Here is a 19115-nt window from a genome sequence, read left to right on the forward strand (position 1 = left end):
ACACAACATTTCCTTATGTGATAGACACTGTTGCTTGGAGAGGAGGGTGTATATCAATGAAATAATCACAAGCATATTTTTAAAACATATCCAGAAGAGGCAATTAACAGCACAAACCCAAAATTCTTCACTCAGAGGTAAGTCTCATTTAACACAGTGAAACCTAACTTTTGAGCAAACGTGTTGCAGTGGCAAAGTTTGCAATTTAAAACAATTTCATTATGGTTACCTATTAATCCACTTCTCAATTATAGTCTGTTTTCTCTGGGTTTTTTTTAAAACTATGCTAGCATAGCAATAATAGAAAAAACATAGTGTTCTTCCTTTTACTTCGTAAATTAACAGAAAGCTTTGGTCATTTTAAATATTCAGCTTCTAAAAAATGAATAACCAGTTAACACTGATATGAATAGGATGCATTAAACTTTAGAAAGCATGACCCTCGCTATTTTGAGAACTACATCTTCATGATTTCTGAATGTTTGACAGACCAAATCACTTGGGCCCAAGTGATCAGTGCTGCCTGTTTAAAGGAGGGGGAAAATTGCACGCTATAGGTAAGAAGTCACCAAAAACTGCACTCCTGAAGTCATCAAACAGACTAGGCTATTAGAGCTCAATCCCATGCTTCAAAAATACCTCAAGGCTGTAATAATACTACATAGTTATACAGTACTTTATTGCCTAACAAGAATTTACTGTACATAATGTTCCTTGCACGCCATTCATATGCTGTGAAACAGAAAATGACATTGTCAGGGAAGATACTGACCACGACATACGAGGGACGATGTTGGAGACCTGTGACTTTTGAGCATAACGCATTTAACATTGTTCACATCCTGTCGGCAGAAAAGGATTTACAAACAAACCATGGATGCAAAAAAATGAGGCAGAAATATGTTCAGCAATCCACCTCGCCCCTGGTTCATCTGGAATGAATGGAGTCACCCAAGTAGCATTAGCCTTTTCTTTTAGAATGCCATGTTATTGAAAACAAGCTTTGGGGCAGTTTTGTAACATGCAGAAAAACAAAAGACATTATCGCTTATTTCTTCCTTTTCTCCATCTGGATCTTTTTCTCCACCTGGATCTGGACCCCTGTCTTTGAGGCATTAAACAAAGAAAAGGTCCAGAAATATAAAAAGCTGAAATGGAGATTTAAATAGAATTGCAGTCCGAAGTCTGTCTCTTCGGGGGTAAGGTGAGGGACTGAATGCGAAATTACGAATAGTTCTCTGCTTATGGGAAGGTTAAAACCAAGAACTGAAATTTCAAAAGTTTAATTTTGAATAGTAATTTTGAATAGTTTAATTTTGAATTGTTTAATTTTGAATCGTTTAATTTTGAATAGTTTAATTTTGAATAGTTTAATTTTGAATAGCACATCCAGTAAGGAAAAATGACATAATACCCTTACCAGCTTTAATTAGGATTGCATCTTCGCTCATTGGACAAATATAGAAAGAATCATGCTATGTTCATTGACATACCTGCTCGGCATCAATATTACACAGGGATCTACCTGGGGTTCCTTGTAGTATTTGAAGATGTAGTTTATGATCACTGGGATAAAGTTCATAGGAAGGAATAATTGGAATCTTGCTTTCTTCCCACAGAAGTTATGTGAGATATTTTTTTATCTCCCCCCAATGGATTTGAAGTTGTTGGCCTTCAAAATCCAGTTTCACATTCCCAAATCCCCTTGCGATGAATTGTATGCACTTATATAAATATGCCTGCTGGGATAACCTGTGGATTGCACGGGAGAAATTACATTTCAATCCATTTTCGGTGCTACCGTTGCTTCCCCAGTGACTGTGTTCCTTATCTTTGAATGGTGTGTTAAGGAGCAATGGGGAACTAATTCCCAAACCACACAGGTATAATGTAACTATCAGCTTTAAGTCTTTTCTGCTTGGAAAGCCATTTCTACATAATAACCAGATGTGGGTGGGGGTCTTAGCTACAATTTTTGCAGCAAGGTTCTTGTTCATGCAGGGAATCTGAGCAGAATGTGAGCATGGCGTCAAATAGGAAAATCCTCCAATATAGTAAAGCAATGTGCAAACTGCCCACGTTTCTAAATACAGGACAGGGAATAGACACGGGTTTATGGGCTGAATTCACACATTGCTTAAAGGCATTAGGATTTGGTTTTGGGTTGTCATGACATGCAAGTGGAGTTGGGGGCTAAATGGTAGTTAATTTAGGACATTATTATTACTCTCTTATTGTGGTTTGGAACAGTAATAGGCTGCGTGGTATGGTTTTTCCTGGCTTATTCCTGGTTTATTTTTTGTCCAAATCTAATCAATCAGCACAGTGCAAGAACAGCAAAATAAATAAACTAGGTAAGATAAACCTGTTTTGCACACCTGCGAGACTAATTCAAACTTATACAACAAACTGAGTTTAAAATGAAGCACAGCTTATTGCAGTCTTTATCCAAAATTATCTGAAGGAACTCTACCTAAATTGCTGGTGGCAAAGCATCACATTTTCTTCCAAATTTTCTTTCTGCTCTTTTAAGAAAGTAATGTGGCAGAAGCATGATTAGCCCAACATGAGGAAGGGGGGGAGAGGAGGAAATTGGAAATATAATTAACAATCACAATTATAATACTGTTTTTCGTCCGTTGTTATCATCTCCAGTGGCAAAAATTTCTAAAACATCTTCCCGATCGTGGTAACAAGTATTGCTCAGGGTTTTAAAAAAAACGAACTCCTTGAGCTGATTGACAAGGTCCATCAGGAAGATGCAGAATCTCTACGACTTGGAGATGATTCAGGGGACACACAAAAAAGTTTGAATCTACAATAAATGGCATAACAAGAGATCAACATATTACGGGGAAGCCGCAAACCCTTTAGTCTCACGCAAGAGGTTCAGCAGTGGCTACCTTTGCAACACAGCTTCCTCCCACCCCTACTACATTTGTACAATATTTACAACAGGAACTGTTTCCCTCCCCCCCACCTAATGCACCAATAATGCTTCCTCCCTTCCCCTACAAAGTTGTTTTAAGCTATCTTCCCCCCCACCCCTGGCCCTAGAACACCAATTCTAAGAAAAAAATTAGCATTTCTAAAGGAAGATAGCCTATTTACACACAATCAACACATGAAAATACTCTTTTGTACAAAACCTCTCGTTTGAAAACTAGGATACTACAACTGAGCTCCTTTGCAGTGTTTGGGGCAGATCAGTAAGAAGACCATGCTTGTTCAAGTCTTGTCTCACACCCATTTCCCAACCAGCCGATCTAAACACAGAGCGGGATATGATCACCAACAATTGCATTTTTACAGATTTCTGCCCTCTCCCCCATTTCATTTGCCAAGGGAAGGAGAGAAGTGTGAGAGGGAGAGGCACAAGTTGCCTGCAGGGTTACACATCCACCCCCTTGATAAGTGACCCTTCCAAGACAATGTTGAAGTCCTGCAGTGCCTGTAAGACTCGGATGAGGGAGTTCACCATCATGCGATCACGCAGAAGAGCGTTTTCTTCATACATCCGGCTAAGCGGGGGACACTCTGCCAACAACGGAATCCACTGGGCGAGCAAATGATCCCTGTAGAGAAAGCATCACCAAGTCATATCAGGTACATTATATTGTCTGCATACGATGTAAAGTGCATTTAGGTTAAACAACAACAACATCAATAACAACAAATCCTGGCTGCCAGGTTACATCTAAGTAGTTAGAAACATGATTTAAGACTGGATGCCAAGAAGCCATAGGAGAATTTTGCAATGCATTTAGGGAATCAATATTGGAAGTCCTTTTATTCTGTTTTATGAAAATCTAGGGACAGGCTGAAATGCATAAAAGGTAAAGTTTCCCCTCGCACATATGTGCTAGTCGTTCCTGACTCTAGGGAGCGGTGCTCTTCTCCGTTTCAAAGCCAAAGAGCCAGCGCTGTCTGAAGACGTCTCCGTGGTCATGTGGCCGACATGACTAAACGCTGAAGGCGCACGAAACGCTGTTACCTTCCCACCAAAGTTTGTTCCTATTTTTCTACCTGCATTTTTTATGTGCTTTGGAACAGCTATGTTGGCAGAAGCTGGGACAAGTAACAGGAGCTCACTCTGTTACGCAGCGCTAGGGATTCGAACCATCAAACTTTCTGATTGACAACCTCAGAGTCTTAGCCACTGAGTAGCAGAAACTTGCAAGTGTCAATGCGCTCCCCCCTCCCTCCCTTTCTCTTTGTGGGAACTCAGGATCATATCTGAGACCTTTACTCAAGATTACATTCCTGCCCCAGGCTCAGTCTTCCTTTATCTGACATTGTCTTGGTATCTATTTTTCCTAATGAGGTCTAAATAACCTAGATCCGGGATGGCAAGTACGTGAGGCATTGCCCTGCCAGCAGTTCAGCCTTTTTTAAAGCCATTTTTCGCCCTCAGGCTCCTAAGGAGCCTAGGGAGGGCGAAAAGAGGCTCCCCCTCCCGGAGGCCCTCCGGAGGCTTCAGGAGCTTCCTTGAATCCTCTGGAGCGCAAAAAAACCGGTCCTATGGGCAAACCGGAAGTTTGGGAACAGACTTCCGGTTTGCTCATAGGGTCGGTTTAAGCCCTCTGGAGGCTTCAGGGACCTTTAGGAGACTTCCCTGAAGCCTCCGGAGGGCTTAAACCGACCCTATGAGCAAACCGGAAGTGACTTCCGGTTTGCTTGTAGGGGCGTTTTTTGCCCTTTGGAGGCTTCAGGGAAGCCTCCTGGGGGTCCCTAAAGCCTCCGGAGGGGCGGGGGAGGCTGTTTTCACTCTCCCCAGGCTCCTATAAAGCCTCTGGAAAAAAGCATGCAAAAAATGGGGGGGCTCTCATGCGCGCATGCGCACTGGTGGGTGTCGTGCATTGCATTATGGGTGCGCTCCCCCCACTTATGGCACGTGAGCAAAAAAAGGTTCGCCATTGCTGACCTAGATAGATACCTTAAGACAATAAAATGTCACTGATTTTATATTTAAAAACAACAATTTCTGACAACCTTTAAGGCAACATAGTAAATGACATTTTTTTTTACAAAAGGTTTAGGGTTATAGAAGTCCTACACAAGTTGCTACTTATCACAATTGTGACATTGGCTTATACTAAGAAAATTTTATATTTCTTTAAAAGATTCACAACCTGCTTTTCTTCAAGGAATACAAGGTCGCTTGGTAGCACACCCTCCTCCAACTTCTCACCATTATAACACTCTATGAGTAAATGAATTAAGAGGTAACAGAACAGAGTTGGAAGGGATCTTAGAGGTCTACTAGTCCAACCCTGTGTTCAGGCAGGAAACCCTATATCAATTTCAGACAAATGGTTGTCCAATCTCTTCTTAAAAACTTCTAGTGTTGGAGCATTTACAATTTCTAGAGGCAATGATGAAAAGATCATGAATAGATAATAATTTCAGTCGGTTCCCAAGGCTGAGAATCTTGGCCTCCGTCGTTCAACATTGTTATATGATCTATTTCATTTAAAAATTCTTCCTGTTTAAATTTCTACATACCGAGTTCCAAAGCAAATTAGAATTTGGAATTTGCCATCCTTCCCTATGTTCCGCGGAGCAGTACTGATGGCACTGACATAGTGGCAAAAGGTTTTGCGGGAGGATTTTTGAAGTAGGACATTGTCTTCATTGTCTTCAATCTGGTCAGTCATCTCAAAATAGGCTACAGCTTTTTCTGAACGTGGAGAAAAGAGAGAATGAAGTCACCAAACACAGAATAATATCTTAGTCAGTGAATTTGCTATTTTCTCTGAGAAAGTCACTGGATTAAAAAATAGTGTTCCAATGGTGTCTCTGCCTCTTGCTTTTCAGGATCCTTGCCTTTCTGAATTTTTTTCAGTTACCATATTTTTCGGAGTATAAGATGCTCTGAAGTATAAGATGCACCTAGCTTTTGTGGAGGAAAAAAAGAAAAAAAATCTGCCTCTGCCTCTCAGCAATTTGCCTCCTTGCAGCAACAGCAAACAGCCTGTTTCAGTTTCAGCACAGCCTGATTAGCACAAGCAGCTGATTGTCGGTTGGATTGGCCTCCCGATGATCAGCTGTTTCAGACTGCAGGAATTACCATAGCCTATTGTCGCCTCTGTAAGCCCCATTTTCAGCCTCCGTGCGTCCCATTTTCCACCTGTTCCGGGTGGTGGGGATCAGAATGGGCAGAAAATGGGGCATGTAGAGGTGCAGAGGACAAAAATGGGATGTGGAGGCTGAAATGGGGTGCGTGGAGGCAGCAATAGGCAATGGCAATCCCTGTAGGCTGAAACAGCTGATCATCAGGAGGCCAATCCAACCGACAATCAGCTGCTTGTGCTATTCAGGCTGCGCTGAAGATGAAATTGAAATGGGCTGTTTGCTGCAAGGAGGCAAATTGCTAGGAGGCAGAGGCCAAAGGGTGGAGGCCGACAGGTGGGTGGGGCTACATTCGGTGTATAAGACACACCCAAATTTTCACCCTCTTTTAGGGGGGCGGAAGTGCGTCTAATACTCTGGTACTTAACATATTTATTTAGGAATGAATTGAAGGCACAAAGTATAGTTTCCACTGAACTCAGTGGCACTTCCTTCTGAGCTTTCACACAACTCAAAATTTTTAAGAGAGATTAAGTAGGTCCTTGAGATAAACTATGGATTTTCACAAGCCATTCAAACAAAAACTTTTTTTGGTAAAAGTAGGTGGCACAAAACAGCATACAGGTAGTCTCGACTTACAACTGCAATTGAACCCAAAATTTCTGTTGTTAGGTGAGACATTTATTAAATGAATGTTGCCTCACTTTACAATCTTTCTTGCCGCAGTTGTTAAGTGAATGGCTGCAGTTGATGTTAGTAAACCAGTTGTTAAGTGAATCTGGCTTCCCCATTGACTTTGCTTGTCAGAAGATCACAAAAAGTGATCGCACAACCTTGCAACATAGCAATGGTCATAAATATGAACCATCGCCAAGCATCTGAATTTTGATCGCATGATTACGGGGATGCTGGAAAGGTTGTAACTGTGAAAAACGGTCATAAGTTACTTTTTCCAGTGCCATTGTAACTTTGAATGGTCACTAAATGAACTGTTGTAAATTGAGGACTACCTGTAGTGTAAAAAATGGAAGCACTGCACCCAATTCAAGCCAAGGGACGATTGAAATGTATGTTGGTTATGTAATTATATAGCTGAGTACATTTTCATGATCAGTTGCATTCCTTTTAATACCTAGCCAGCATTAAGATAAGACTTATTTGTGGCAATTATCACTTTGCAAATACTTATTAAGTAAAGAAAAGTTACAGTAACATTTCTGCAGTTAGGTATGGAGTGAATTTTATGAATGACAGTGAAGTCAGTGCGGGAGCTGCAGCTAATTTAGGTCCGTAAATGCATTCCTAACGTATTAAGACACTGTAGCCATGGCTTTAGATCGAATTGCTACCCTTAAGGCATCTACTGCAGACATAATCTCTGCATTCTCTGATTTGACACTAGAGCTGCAAATGAAGGATCACTCTGCAAAGACAGACTTGTTTAAAAGGGAAGCTATGACACAGGATATATCAGTTATTTGGAGAGATTCTGGCTATAGTAAGGGGAATAGTTAAACCATTTGTCTCTATCATTGGTCTCTTTCATTTTCCGGGTTAACAGTGGGGTAAAAAAACCCCGCTAGAGTCAGCAGAAAACAACAACTGAATTAGCTGAGAAGTAGCTCATTTTGGCTATTCTGATTTTTTTTTAAGAAGTTGAATCCAAAGTGTCACTACTTCCTCAACAGCAACCAATGATAAAAATATCAAAATAGAACTTCTGCCTTTTAATGGAACAGGAAGTCCTCAGTTTACGACCATAATTTTTCCCAAATACAATCATTCTGCTTAACAACTCATTCCCACAATACTGCGAAATTATTTACTAAGACTGTATCACTATTCTTCTCTTCCTTCCTAGTATCTATCTCTTCCCACTTACGATTATAACTATGTTGCTTGTATCTTTCAATTTATATTGTTTATTTGTTTATTAGTACGATTTGATAGCTTATTGGTAACCTTGACTATCACTAAGTGTTGCATCTTTTTATTCTTGATGAATGTATTTTATTCTCTTTATGTACCCTGAGAGCATTTGTACCAAAGACAAATTCAATCAATAGCAATAGCAATAGCAGTTAGACTTATATACCGCTTCATAGGGCTTTCAGCCCTCTCTAAGCGGTTTACAGAGTCAGCATATTGCCCCCAACAACAATCTGGGTCCTCATTTTACCCACCTCGGAAGGCTGGAAGGCTGAGTCAACCCTGAGCTGGTGAGATTTGAACAGCCGAACTGCAGAACTGCAGTCAGCTGAAGTAGCCTGCAGTGCTGCATTTAACCACTGCGCCACCTTGGCTCTTAAATCACACTTGGCCAATAAAGAATTCTATTCTATTCTACTCTACTCTACCCCAAAGTTTCCCAAGTGAATCATTTGTTAAGTGAGTTTTGCCACATTTTACAACCTTTCTTGTCACAGTTGTTAAGTGAAACACTGCAGTTGTTAAGTTAGTAACATGGTTCTTAAGTGAACCTGGCATCAATGGGACTTTGCTTGTCAGAAGGTCACAAAGGGGATCACATGACGCTGGGACACTGCACCCGTCATAAACATGAGTCAGTTGCCAAGCTTATGAATTTTGATCACATGACCATGGGGATGCTGCAACGGTCGTAAGTGTGAGAAATTGTCATAAGTCACTTTTTCCAGTGCCGCCGTAACTTCGAATGGTGACTAAATGAACTGTTGTTGAGGATTACCTGCACTTAAACTGGCTGCCTGAGTTGGATACCTCACTGAGCAAGTTCTAAGAATACTTAGCGACCATTTTTTCTTTTAAAACTGGATAAACAACAATCGACATGTTCAGTAACAGATGGGAGAATGTTAAAAACAAGAGATGGAGAATTTTTGAGGGGAGATAGGATGCTATCTCCTGTCAAGTGATGTGTCATGGCATCACCAGAAGGGGCAATTCTAACACTGACAGTAAAGAAAAATGGGATTGGAGATCTATATTAATTGGACGCAAACTGTGTTAGGAATGTAATCTAACGGTTGGGTTGGCAATATATAAATCATGTAACATGTTTCTTTAAATCATACTGTAAAATGTGATTGGTTGCTGTTTTTTCTCTATCGGCCATAAGAGGGAGCCAGAATGACTGTTAGCTCTCTGTTTGTTAGATGCTGGGCTGATCTGATCTGAGTGTTTTGGAAGCTGGCTGTTAGAAAGTGCCGTGAGCTATTGTAAGTTTTGCAACTGCTAGCAAACTTTGAGTACCAGACTGTATGATTATGGACTATGTTATTTGGATTATCCCTTAACTGAAAGACATTGATGACTGACTGTCTTATCCGTGTATGACTTGGACTGTTTGATGGACTCTGATACCTCTACTTCCATGAAAGTAAAAGCCTGTTTAAACAGCAGTGTCTCTGTATGCTGGTTTGTGTGTTCTCCAACACAACTCTCACAATGCTTCTCTGAATGCACTTGCTCTCCCAACGGGGAGTTTACCTAACAAACTGCTATCTTGCAGGGTTCTTGGTGTTCTCTGAGCAGCTTTCTTGCAGATGTTTCATTAATTAACTAGGTAACGTCATCAAGCATCCATCACTGATGATGTTACCTAGTTTGGTAATGAAATGTCTGCAAAGAAAACAACCAAGTTCAGGGAATTGCAAGGGCCTGGTAGTTTAATCTTGAACTACAGTCTCTTCTAACAAAACTGCTATCATTCTCATCTTTAAAAGCCCCCATACTGAAAAAAGATTTCAAGTTACATCACCAACATTTGAGGGGAAAGGCTGTGGGGGAAGGGGGAGCCCCCAATAAGGTTCTGCAGCTGAAGATGACCGTCTCTGCATTAAGATCTAAACTGCGGTTGCCTTATTTAATGACCATAATTCAGCCAGGAATTTCTGACATTGTTGTGGTCCTTAATGGATCAGTACAGGATATGACTTGATTTTGCAATTGTTTTTACTATGGTGGTAAAGCGAATCATCATGGTCATTAAGTGAACAATATGGTGGTTGAAACAAATCCATTCTCCCGGGTCAGCATTCTTTTTTCCAGAAACCAGCAAAAAAACAACAACAGAAATTGTGCAATTGTGCAAACTGTGGTCACATTTGTAATATGAGCCAGCGCGTGAAAAGCAACTACATGATTGTGTTGGGATAGTTGTGGTGACTGTTGTAACTTCATAAGTGACTTTTTTTTTGGGGGGGGGGTTGGTCATAACGTTGAATGGCCATCAAGTGCCCAGTTGTTAAGTGAGGACTACCTGTAGTTCACACCAAACAACAACCAGGCAAACGTACCACTGCCAGAGGCATCACGGGCCTTTGCTATTTCCAGGCTGGCCATGTGGGTCACATTAAAGCACCCCATGGGCCGGATCCGGCCCGCGGGCCTTGAGTTTGACACCCCTGCCCTAGCTATTTTCCATCATAAGCACCATCTACTCCAAGGGATCTCTACTCTACTTGAAGAGCCAAGGTGGCGCAGTGGTTAGGGTGCAGTACTGCAGGCCACTTCAGCTGACTGTTATCTGCAGTTCAGTGGTTCTAATCTCACCGGCTCAAGGTTGACTCAGCCTTCCATCCTTCCGAGGTGGGTGAAATGAGGACCCAGACTGTGGGGGTGATATGCTGACTCTGTAAACCGCTTAGAGAGGGCTAAAAGCCCTATGAAGTGGTATATAAGTCTAACTGCTATTGCTATTGCTATTGCTGTTCCGCAGAGCTCAACTGAACCAAAGAAGCAGAACTTTACCTATGAAATCCCAAATGAAGACATTCTTATGAAAGAGGCGTGCAGACTTGAAACCATGGTGGAAAACCTGCTCCAATGCCATCACCAGGCCATTTTCCCCACACAGAAGAACGGTAAGGCTTCCGCGCTGCAGAAGGAGGGGGGGGGGGAAAGAATCTTTTTCAGAAATTTACAGAAATATTTACAGTTCTGCTGCATCTGGAATAATGCACTGCTGAACTGCAAGGTAGCATCTCTTCATTTTGGCTTATTCAGGAGAAGCAATTAAGCAAAAGAAAGTGTGCATTTACAAAAAGAAGCCAAGAAAAAAGAAAGGCTCAAAATACACATTCTGCTCCAGGAATATCTAACCCCAATCAGAAATGTTGAGTTAGCAGTTTCTTCTAAACCTTTATTTTCACAGACTCATGAAAACAGAATAGCGACCTATTTGGTAGTAAGCTTCTTTAGATTTTCATGTACAGGGTTCATATTCTTGATTTGGTACATTTCCAATTATAGACCGTTCTCTTGCCCATCTTAACCATTTTATGCATCACTTAAAATGTGACACAGTTTTCTACTTGCATTTTACATGCTTGCGAACTGCTATGTTGGCAGAAGCTGGGACAAATAACGGGAGCTCACCCCATTATGCGGCACTAGAGATTCGAACCGCCAACCTTTCTGATCAAGAAGCTCAGTGTCTTAGCCACTGAGCCACCACGTCCCCTTGGAGTACTGTATTAGTTTAAGCAAACTTTATACTTTCATCCAGCCAGTTTCAGACTTATACAAATGTAGGTATGCTATATGCGTGGAGCTGACATATGCTGCAGGATTGCTGTTATTTAACAAGGATCTAATAAGGTATTAATAAAATGAGATAATGGATGTCACGATTCGTGAGGATGATGAATCTGATGTGATATAAAATAAATATCATTCTTCCCCACCTGTACAATACATTCCATCAACCATTAAAGTTATTTGCTAATGCGCCCTATTATGTCAAATGTGTAAGAGACTACCTCTTTTTCAGGCTTATGGAAATGTTTCACAATATTGTTCACGGCTTCCCCTATGCCTTCTTGGATCTGACCTGCATTAGGTTCTGAAAGAAACAATAAAACAATAAGTGGTTTATTCATTAGGTCGATATTTCTCCAGGGCCAAACAATGATGCATACAGCATTCTCTCCTCCAATGTTACTTCTGCAACAAATTGGTGATGTAATTGGCGAGCGGGCAGGAGGTCACCAAGTGACTGATCAAAAATTATCTCAAGAACTTCCAGGGTTGACTTGAAGCAAAGTTCAAACTGGGGTCTCACTGATCTAGTCCAATAGTTTACCAGAGCACTGCACTGCCTCTGTCTCTCAGTTATACACTTTCAATTTTGCAGAGAAGCGACTTTAAATTTAGCACTTCAAGCACAGCAGCCAGGAGATTTTGAAAAATGGCATAGGCCGAGACCACTATTATGAGACGCAGCACCAGCCAACCATACTGTAGGTTTTAATGGGGGGCAAGTGATAAACCCCTGTCAGCATATCATGGCACAAAAGTGTCAACTTTTGGCTTTGCAGTCAATGTCTGGCTTGAGGATAGAATGATATATTACCTGTTTTTTTCATTATTACTGTTAAATAGCAGGCCACCTATGCAGACAACTTTGACAACTGTAAAAGACGCATTGTATTTATGGAGTGCATGATGATCAATAGCCACCAGTTGTGGTATGTATCTTCAATTGTTGGGAAACAAAAATAGGTAGGACAAGGTTACAGCTGTGAGGCTGTGAGAATTTCTTTCTTCTCAAAGAAATATAATTGCTTCAGGTAGCCTTTCTTTGCTTTCTTTTTTAAATGGTCCTTGATTTTTTTAAAAAAAAGTTCAATGCTTTTATATTCACCATAACACTGAAAATAATAATAAAAATGTATATTTCAGAAATTGGGACTAGTCTAGCCTGAGAAAATTTTGGTCCATTATTACTAATTTTATATTAAAGCAGGAATGCTCGTTATAAAAATCTTAGTTCCTAAATATCATCAGATTCTGGCTGCAATTTATGGGATGTCACTGAAGAATTAGAACATCTAGAGCAGGGACGAGTTGGAAACATCTGGACTAAATGTTCAATGAAGCTTAAAAGCCTGGTAGAATTCTGAATTAATAGGAGCTTGGCCTGACACAGTAAGATCCTTATGTATCTACGAGATGTGGGAAAACTTATACCTGTAGCACCAAGTCCACTAAAATTCTAAAGATTTCTCTCTCATTGGCAAGAGATTTTTCCCCATAACCATCCTGTATGCCTGATATCAGTGCAAGAAGCTATTACTGAAAGTAGCTACTCGTACTTGTATTCTTCCCAGTGAGGGAAGTGATGCTCAATTTCCGGGCCATAGTTGGGGATTTTTGTTGGGGTGGAGTCCGGCACTGTTTTCCCAAATCTTCTTCTGATGATGATGGTAATAACTCTCCAATGAGGATCCGTTCCAAGCTTCCATCATCAACACCTTTTCCCAACCATCTTCCACAAGGAAACCTGAAGGTAGGAGAGGAAGATGCAGTTGAGTTCTGGGTTCTTGCCAAGACAGGATTAATTTCACAACATCTTGCATACACGTGTTGCATATCACATTTTCTGTTTGAGATCACCTGCAGAATCAATATATATATCTTAGCCATGAAGATTCCTACAGCCAGAGGGGAGACATTATTTGCAGTATCAACTCTTCTGCACATTAACTGATTTCCTAGAAAAAAAAATATTTGCTAGAAAAAATGATTGAGATTGAGATTTGTTTTATTTATATGCCGCCCTATTCCCAGCGGGACTCAGGGCGGCGAGCAACTCAAGGGGGGAAAGGGAACACACAAGTACAGGAGAAGCATTTAAAATAGCCAACAGCCACACAAGTCGAGAGGGGAAGGGAGCTCATCAACCCCAGGCCTGCCGACACAGCCAGGTTTTAACGGCTTTTTGGAAGGCCTGGAGAGAGGTGAGGGTCCGAATCTCTGCGGGGAGTTCGTTCCAAAGGGCTGGAGCTGCCACAGAGAAGGCCCTCCCCCGGGTCGTAGCCAGATGGCATTGGCTGGTAGACGGAACCTGGAGGAGGCCACCCTGTGTGATCTAATGGGTCTTTGGGAGGTAATTGGCAGCAGGCGGTCTCTCAAGTACCCAGGTCCAATACCATGAAGGGCTTTATAAGTGACAACTAGCACCTTGAAGCGCATCCGGAGACCGATCGGAAGCCAGTGCAGCTCGCGGAGGATAGGTGTAACGTGGATGTACTGGGGTGCACCCACGATCGCTCGCACGGCTGCATTCTGGACGAGTTGGAGTCTCCAAATGCTCTTCAAGGGCTGCCCCATGTAGAGCGATTACAACGGGACACGGAATTGTGCTGGTTTTTGGCTAAACAACATAGAACCTTAAGTGTTTTTCTAGCTATGTTGTGCTTCCTGAGAATGTTCACTTTCTCCCCCTCCCCCACCCAAAGCACGATGTTCCTACTAAGATAAAACCTTTTTTAAAAAAATTCAGAGCAGAGAATGCTTTTCAACTTTTATAGCTGTAATATAATCAAGAAAAACAAAATACAAATGCTTGTACAGAAAGCAAATCTGATTTATAGAGTTCAATTTCCTTGTCTGATTTGGTCTAGCTTGGTTAAACTTTTGACTTTCCATTAGCAGACGAATGCTTTGGTCGTGGTGTTTTGCCTTTTTTGGATCTGTTGTTAAGAAAAGGATATCATTCTACTTGAAAACTTGCAGATTTCTTACAAAGTCCTGCCAGACTGGACAAATAATTATTTTCTCTTTGAACAATTAGAATCTACTTTGAGATTACAATCTGGCAAACATTAAAACCCCTCAATAAAAACTCTTTTAAATTTTGCAGTCACAAAGCTTTAAACTATGGTCTCTTAACATCTCACATTAAAAAAAATTGTTCCCAAATTATTTTTCAAATTAGTATTTGCAAACAGCAGTACATTTCTTCAGTCTAAGTAGTAACATTAATCTGCAAGAGTAATATGCTAACCAAAAGCCATACAGGTAGCCCTCGACTTACGATGATCGGGATCAGAATTCCCGTTGCTAAGCAAGGCAATCGTTCAATGAGTCACACCCAAATTTATGACCCTTTTTGCCACGGTTATGTAAATTACTGCAGTTAAATGAATCACGTGGTGCAGTGGTTAGCATGCAATGTTGCAGGCTAACTCTGCCCATAGCGTGGAGTTCGATCTTGATGGAGCTTGAGGCTGACTCATCTTTTCATCCGGGTGGATAAAATGAGGACCCAGATTGTTGGGGGCAGCAATATGCTGACATTGTAGATCTCCCAGAGAGTGCTATAACACACACTATGGGGCAGTAGATTAGTCTAAGTGTTACTGCTATTAAATGAAATTAATTAAATAAGTGGCAGCACCCAACTTTTGATAACATGCCCGTGTGCTGTGATGGTTATAAGTGCAAGGATCCAATGTAAGTCACTTTTTCAGTGCGACCGTAACTTCAAATGGTCACTAAATGTATGGTTGTAAGTTGAGGACTACCTGTACATGAAAACAATCATACTGAGTTATGCAAGGACATGAAAACAGAGTCAAATCTCTGTGGCCATTTAGGAACGGTTTACTTGTGTTTTCCATGCTTACTTATAGGTGTGCCCAGTGATTTCATTCCTGACCATGACACAATCCACAAGCCACTTGGCTAACAGTCCTGAATTGTCATGTCCTATCTGGACAGTGGTTAGCTTCCCCAGGTTTTGACACTGTAGAAGAAGAAAAAAAGGAGGAGGAACATTTAAATCCTAATTGCACTCCTGGCATACACAGTAGGCAAAAATCACCTATCAATCCCCAGGTTGGATTGATGAAGCTTGCATTTATTTGTCTGAAGTGGTGTAGGGGGTTGGACTAGAAGACCTCACTTCCAACTCTGTATATTCTATATTACAAATGAATGGTCTGCGTGAACAAGCTGGAGTCAAAGCAATTGTGGTCTAGTCCACATATGTATCCATTGTTTCATGACTGTATGGATTGCTGAAATCCAATGAGACAGACAGAAGGTATGTTTCAGCAAATGTCACTTCCAGGACAAAGCAGTTAATTCATTCAAAGAGCCATTTGCCATCCAGGAGAGTAAACAAATATAATACCAAATGATGGACCCGCACACTTGAATAGTTTTGCTGACTGACAGATAAATGCATGAAATCAGGCTTCCGAAAGCATTATTGTTTGAAGCAATGTGGATGTTTTCGCTCATATTTCAGCTTGATTGCTCATGAATTCAGATATGGGGGAGACTAAGGCTAAATACGCTTTCCTTAAATAAGGCTACATTTGGAACCCTTTATTACTCGGTGTAATAAAATGCAGGGAAGTGAACACCTGTCATCATATGAACAGATTTTTTTTTTAATCAGAATGAACAAATAACCATTTCCTTTTATTTATTCTATTTGCTGACAATAATATTCAAGCTCTTATGAATTTGGTTGGTGTCCTTAACATCATTCTGGAAATGAAACATCACCAGAATATCATGTTATGGGCAATGGGAAAAAAGAAGATATATCCTGTATTTAAATAAATTGGCTTTACTGCCAAATCTTTTAAAAAAGGAAAACAGTGGTAGGATAAAATTTGTTCTGTTGCATGTGAGAGCAGAGTTGGTATGCCCATCAGCAAGCATGTTTCTTTCCCTACCAACAGCTTTGTGTTGTACACATTTGTGTGTGCTTTTTTTAATTGAAAATTTTGAAAAAAAAACTTTTACAGATGTTTACTTCCTTCCCCCTCCCCTCCCCATTCAAACCCCACCCCTCCCAACCTTCCCTCCCCGACTTCCCAGAACCAATACAGGGTATAAATCTTTAACAAAAATATTCTAAAATAAACTTAAAAGTAAAAAGTTAATATCCTCTATCATTTGAGCTTTAACTCCTCTTTGCTAGGCTAACTCTAAACAGATTATGTCATTCCTTGTTGCCTCAATCATAAGCTATCTGGAATTTCTTAGTCCCATATTTGTTTTGAGTATAGTCAATCCATCTTCTCCACTCCAATTTATATCTCTCATTGGAATGGTCCTTGAGATATGCTGATATTTTAGCCATCTCTGCTAAGTTTGTTACTATTAATGTCCATTCTTGAATAGTAGGCAAATCTTCCTTCTTCCAGTATTGCGCCACCAGCAGTCTTGCTGCGGTTATTAAATGCAAAATCAGGTTAGTCTCTATAACTGTACATTTGTGTGTGCTTTTGAAAGGAATGCTGTGCTATGCTCAAACGTTTATCCCAGTTTTTTGAACAAGCACTTCCAGACAGACATTCAAAATCCAACACTTGCCATAGCAGACAGGGAAGCACAGGATGCTGAACTCACCTCAAAGGTCATTTCTAACAAGTTCTTTGGAATCTGCATAATGCCAGTATCCCCCAGTTCTCCAGAAGCACAAATCCAAGGGTTTGATGTCGTGATTACGTTGCTTAGCTTTTTAATGGGGATAATCACAGTTCTATATGGAATCACTGTAAGAGCAAACAATGGTAATTACACGTCTATCTAAGCCAGCCATAAATACATAAAGACAGCCTTCTAGCAAGAAATACTACTAATGTATTGCAATATCAGCAAAAAAAGATCCAAATTAGAACAGCATTGAGATAACATAACTGTTATCCAAACATAACACACCGTCATTTTGCCCCAGTGTCCTGTACAGCTAGTCCTTGACTTATGACCATAACTGGGACCCAAACTTCTGTTGCTAAGCAAGATGGTTACCTGTGCTGCACCTGATTTTCTGTGGGTTTTTTTGCCATTGTTGTTAGGTGAATCACTGTGGTTGTTAAGTGAATCATGCAGTTGTTAAATGAACCCGGATTTACCCCATTTACTTTGCTTGTCTGAAGCCAGTTGGGAAGGTGACAATTGGTGGTCACATGACTCCGGGACCCTACAAGTGTCATAATGCATGCTGATTGACAAGCGCCTGGATTTTGATCATGTGACCATGGGAATGCTGCAGTGATTGTAAGTACTAGTCATAAGTCACAACATAAGTAGTCACAAAATAAGCCTAAGACTGAAAATCAGGCTTGTCAGATGTTACATCTTTTCTATCCTGCTCTATGGAGTAGAGAGTTGGTCTCTTGACAGAAAACTACTTGAAGAAACTAGAAGCATTTGAAATGTGGATTTACAGACAGCTGTTACGTATAAGATGGATTGACAAAATCAGAAATGAAGTGGTGATAAGCGCCTGGGAAAGCAAAGGGACATCATCAAAACCATTAAAAAGCAAACGTTAGAATATTTTGGACATGTGATGCAACACCTGCAAAAATATGCCATACTTCACTTACCTGTATTTTTCAGACTATAAGACTCACCGGAGTATAAGATACACCATGATTTTGAAGAGGTAAATTTTTTTAAAAAAAAATTTCAGCACTCTGCAGGCCTCCCAAACCCTCTGCATGCCTTGTTTTTTGCAAAAAAGAAAAAGTCATGCAGAGCTTTCGGAGGGTTGTAGAGTGCTGCTGGGGGCAAAAATGAGAAAAAAATGGCCCATTTTTTGCAAAAAAAAAAAAACCCCAACAACCTGCATGCAGAACTTTGGGGGGCTGGTAGAGTGCTCGGGTGTGTGTGTGTTCAAAAATGGCCCCTTTTTTGCTCGTTTTTGCCCTCCCCAGCCCCCAGGAACATTTTGCAAACCTAAACCTTCTACACATCAAATTTTTCAAAGGGGGCGGGGTTTCGGTAGGCCAAAATGCTGCATTCATTATATAAGACGCACCCAGATTTTCACCCTGTTTTTTGGGGGGGGGGTTGCGTCTTATACTCCGAAAAATACAGTTATCCTCCAGGAAAAGATTGAAGGCAAATGAGGTCAAGGCAGAAGAAGAAGATCATGGCTTCAAAATCTAAGGGACTGGTTTGGACAAAATTCAGCAGCACTTTTTCATGCGGCTGTTGATAAAAATAGGATCACCAACATGATCGCCAACGTCCAATGACGGATATGGCACAAGAAGAAGAAGAAGCAGCAGTCATAAGTCACTTTTTTCAATGCCGATGTATATCTGCTGAACGGTTGCTAAATGAATGGTTGAATACAAGGACTGCTTGTATTCAAGGCTATAATATGTATATTGCATTTGTGCTATTGCCAATGAATATTGATTGACACATTTCTATTTAAATGTTTTCTGAATAGAAGACTACCATGTTATCTTAAGGGTTCTATTATGTGTGAGCAACACATTTTTAAATCAGAAAATTATTGCATA

At 40.7% G+C, this 19115-nt stretch overlaps 1 protein-coding gene across 2 annotated transcripts in view; it reads right to left on the minus strand.

Moving 5' to 3' along the window:
• DENND5B (DENN domain containing 5B) overlaps window positions 1-19115 on the minus strand; it is a 135848-nt gene continuing 116733 nt past the window's right edge. For both annotated transcript variants that reach the window (XM_032221745.1, XM_032221744.1), the window contains 7 exons: window positions 17206-17351; window positions 15465-15583; window positions 13149-13336; window positions 11814-11896; window positions 10804-10930; window positions 5506-5680; window positions 1-3575 (listed from right to left, as the gene is read on the minus strand). In XM_032221745.1, the coding sequence (XP_032077636.1) occupies window positions 3392-3575; window positions 5506-5680; window positions 10804-10930; window positions 11814-11896; window positions 13149-13336; window positions 15465-15583; window positions 17206-17351 (1022 nt within the window). In that variant the 3' untranslated portion in view covers window positions 1-3391. The remainder of the gene's footprint in view (window positions 3576-5505; window positions 5681-10803; window positions 10931-11813; window positions 11897-13148; window positions 13337-15464; window positions 15584-17205; window positions 17352-19115) is intronic.

Source organism: Thamnophis elegans, chromosome 7 (genome assembly GCF_009769535.1).
Source record: "Thamnophis elegans isolate rThaEle1 chromosome 7, rThaEle1.pri, whole genome shotgun sequence".
Lineage (NCBI taxonomy): Eukaryota > Metazoa > Chordata > Lepidosauria > Squamata > Colubridae > Thamnophis > Thamnophis elegans.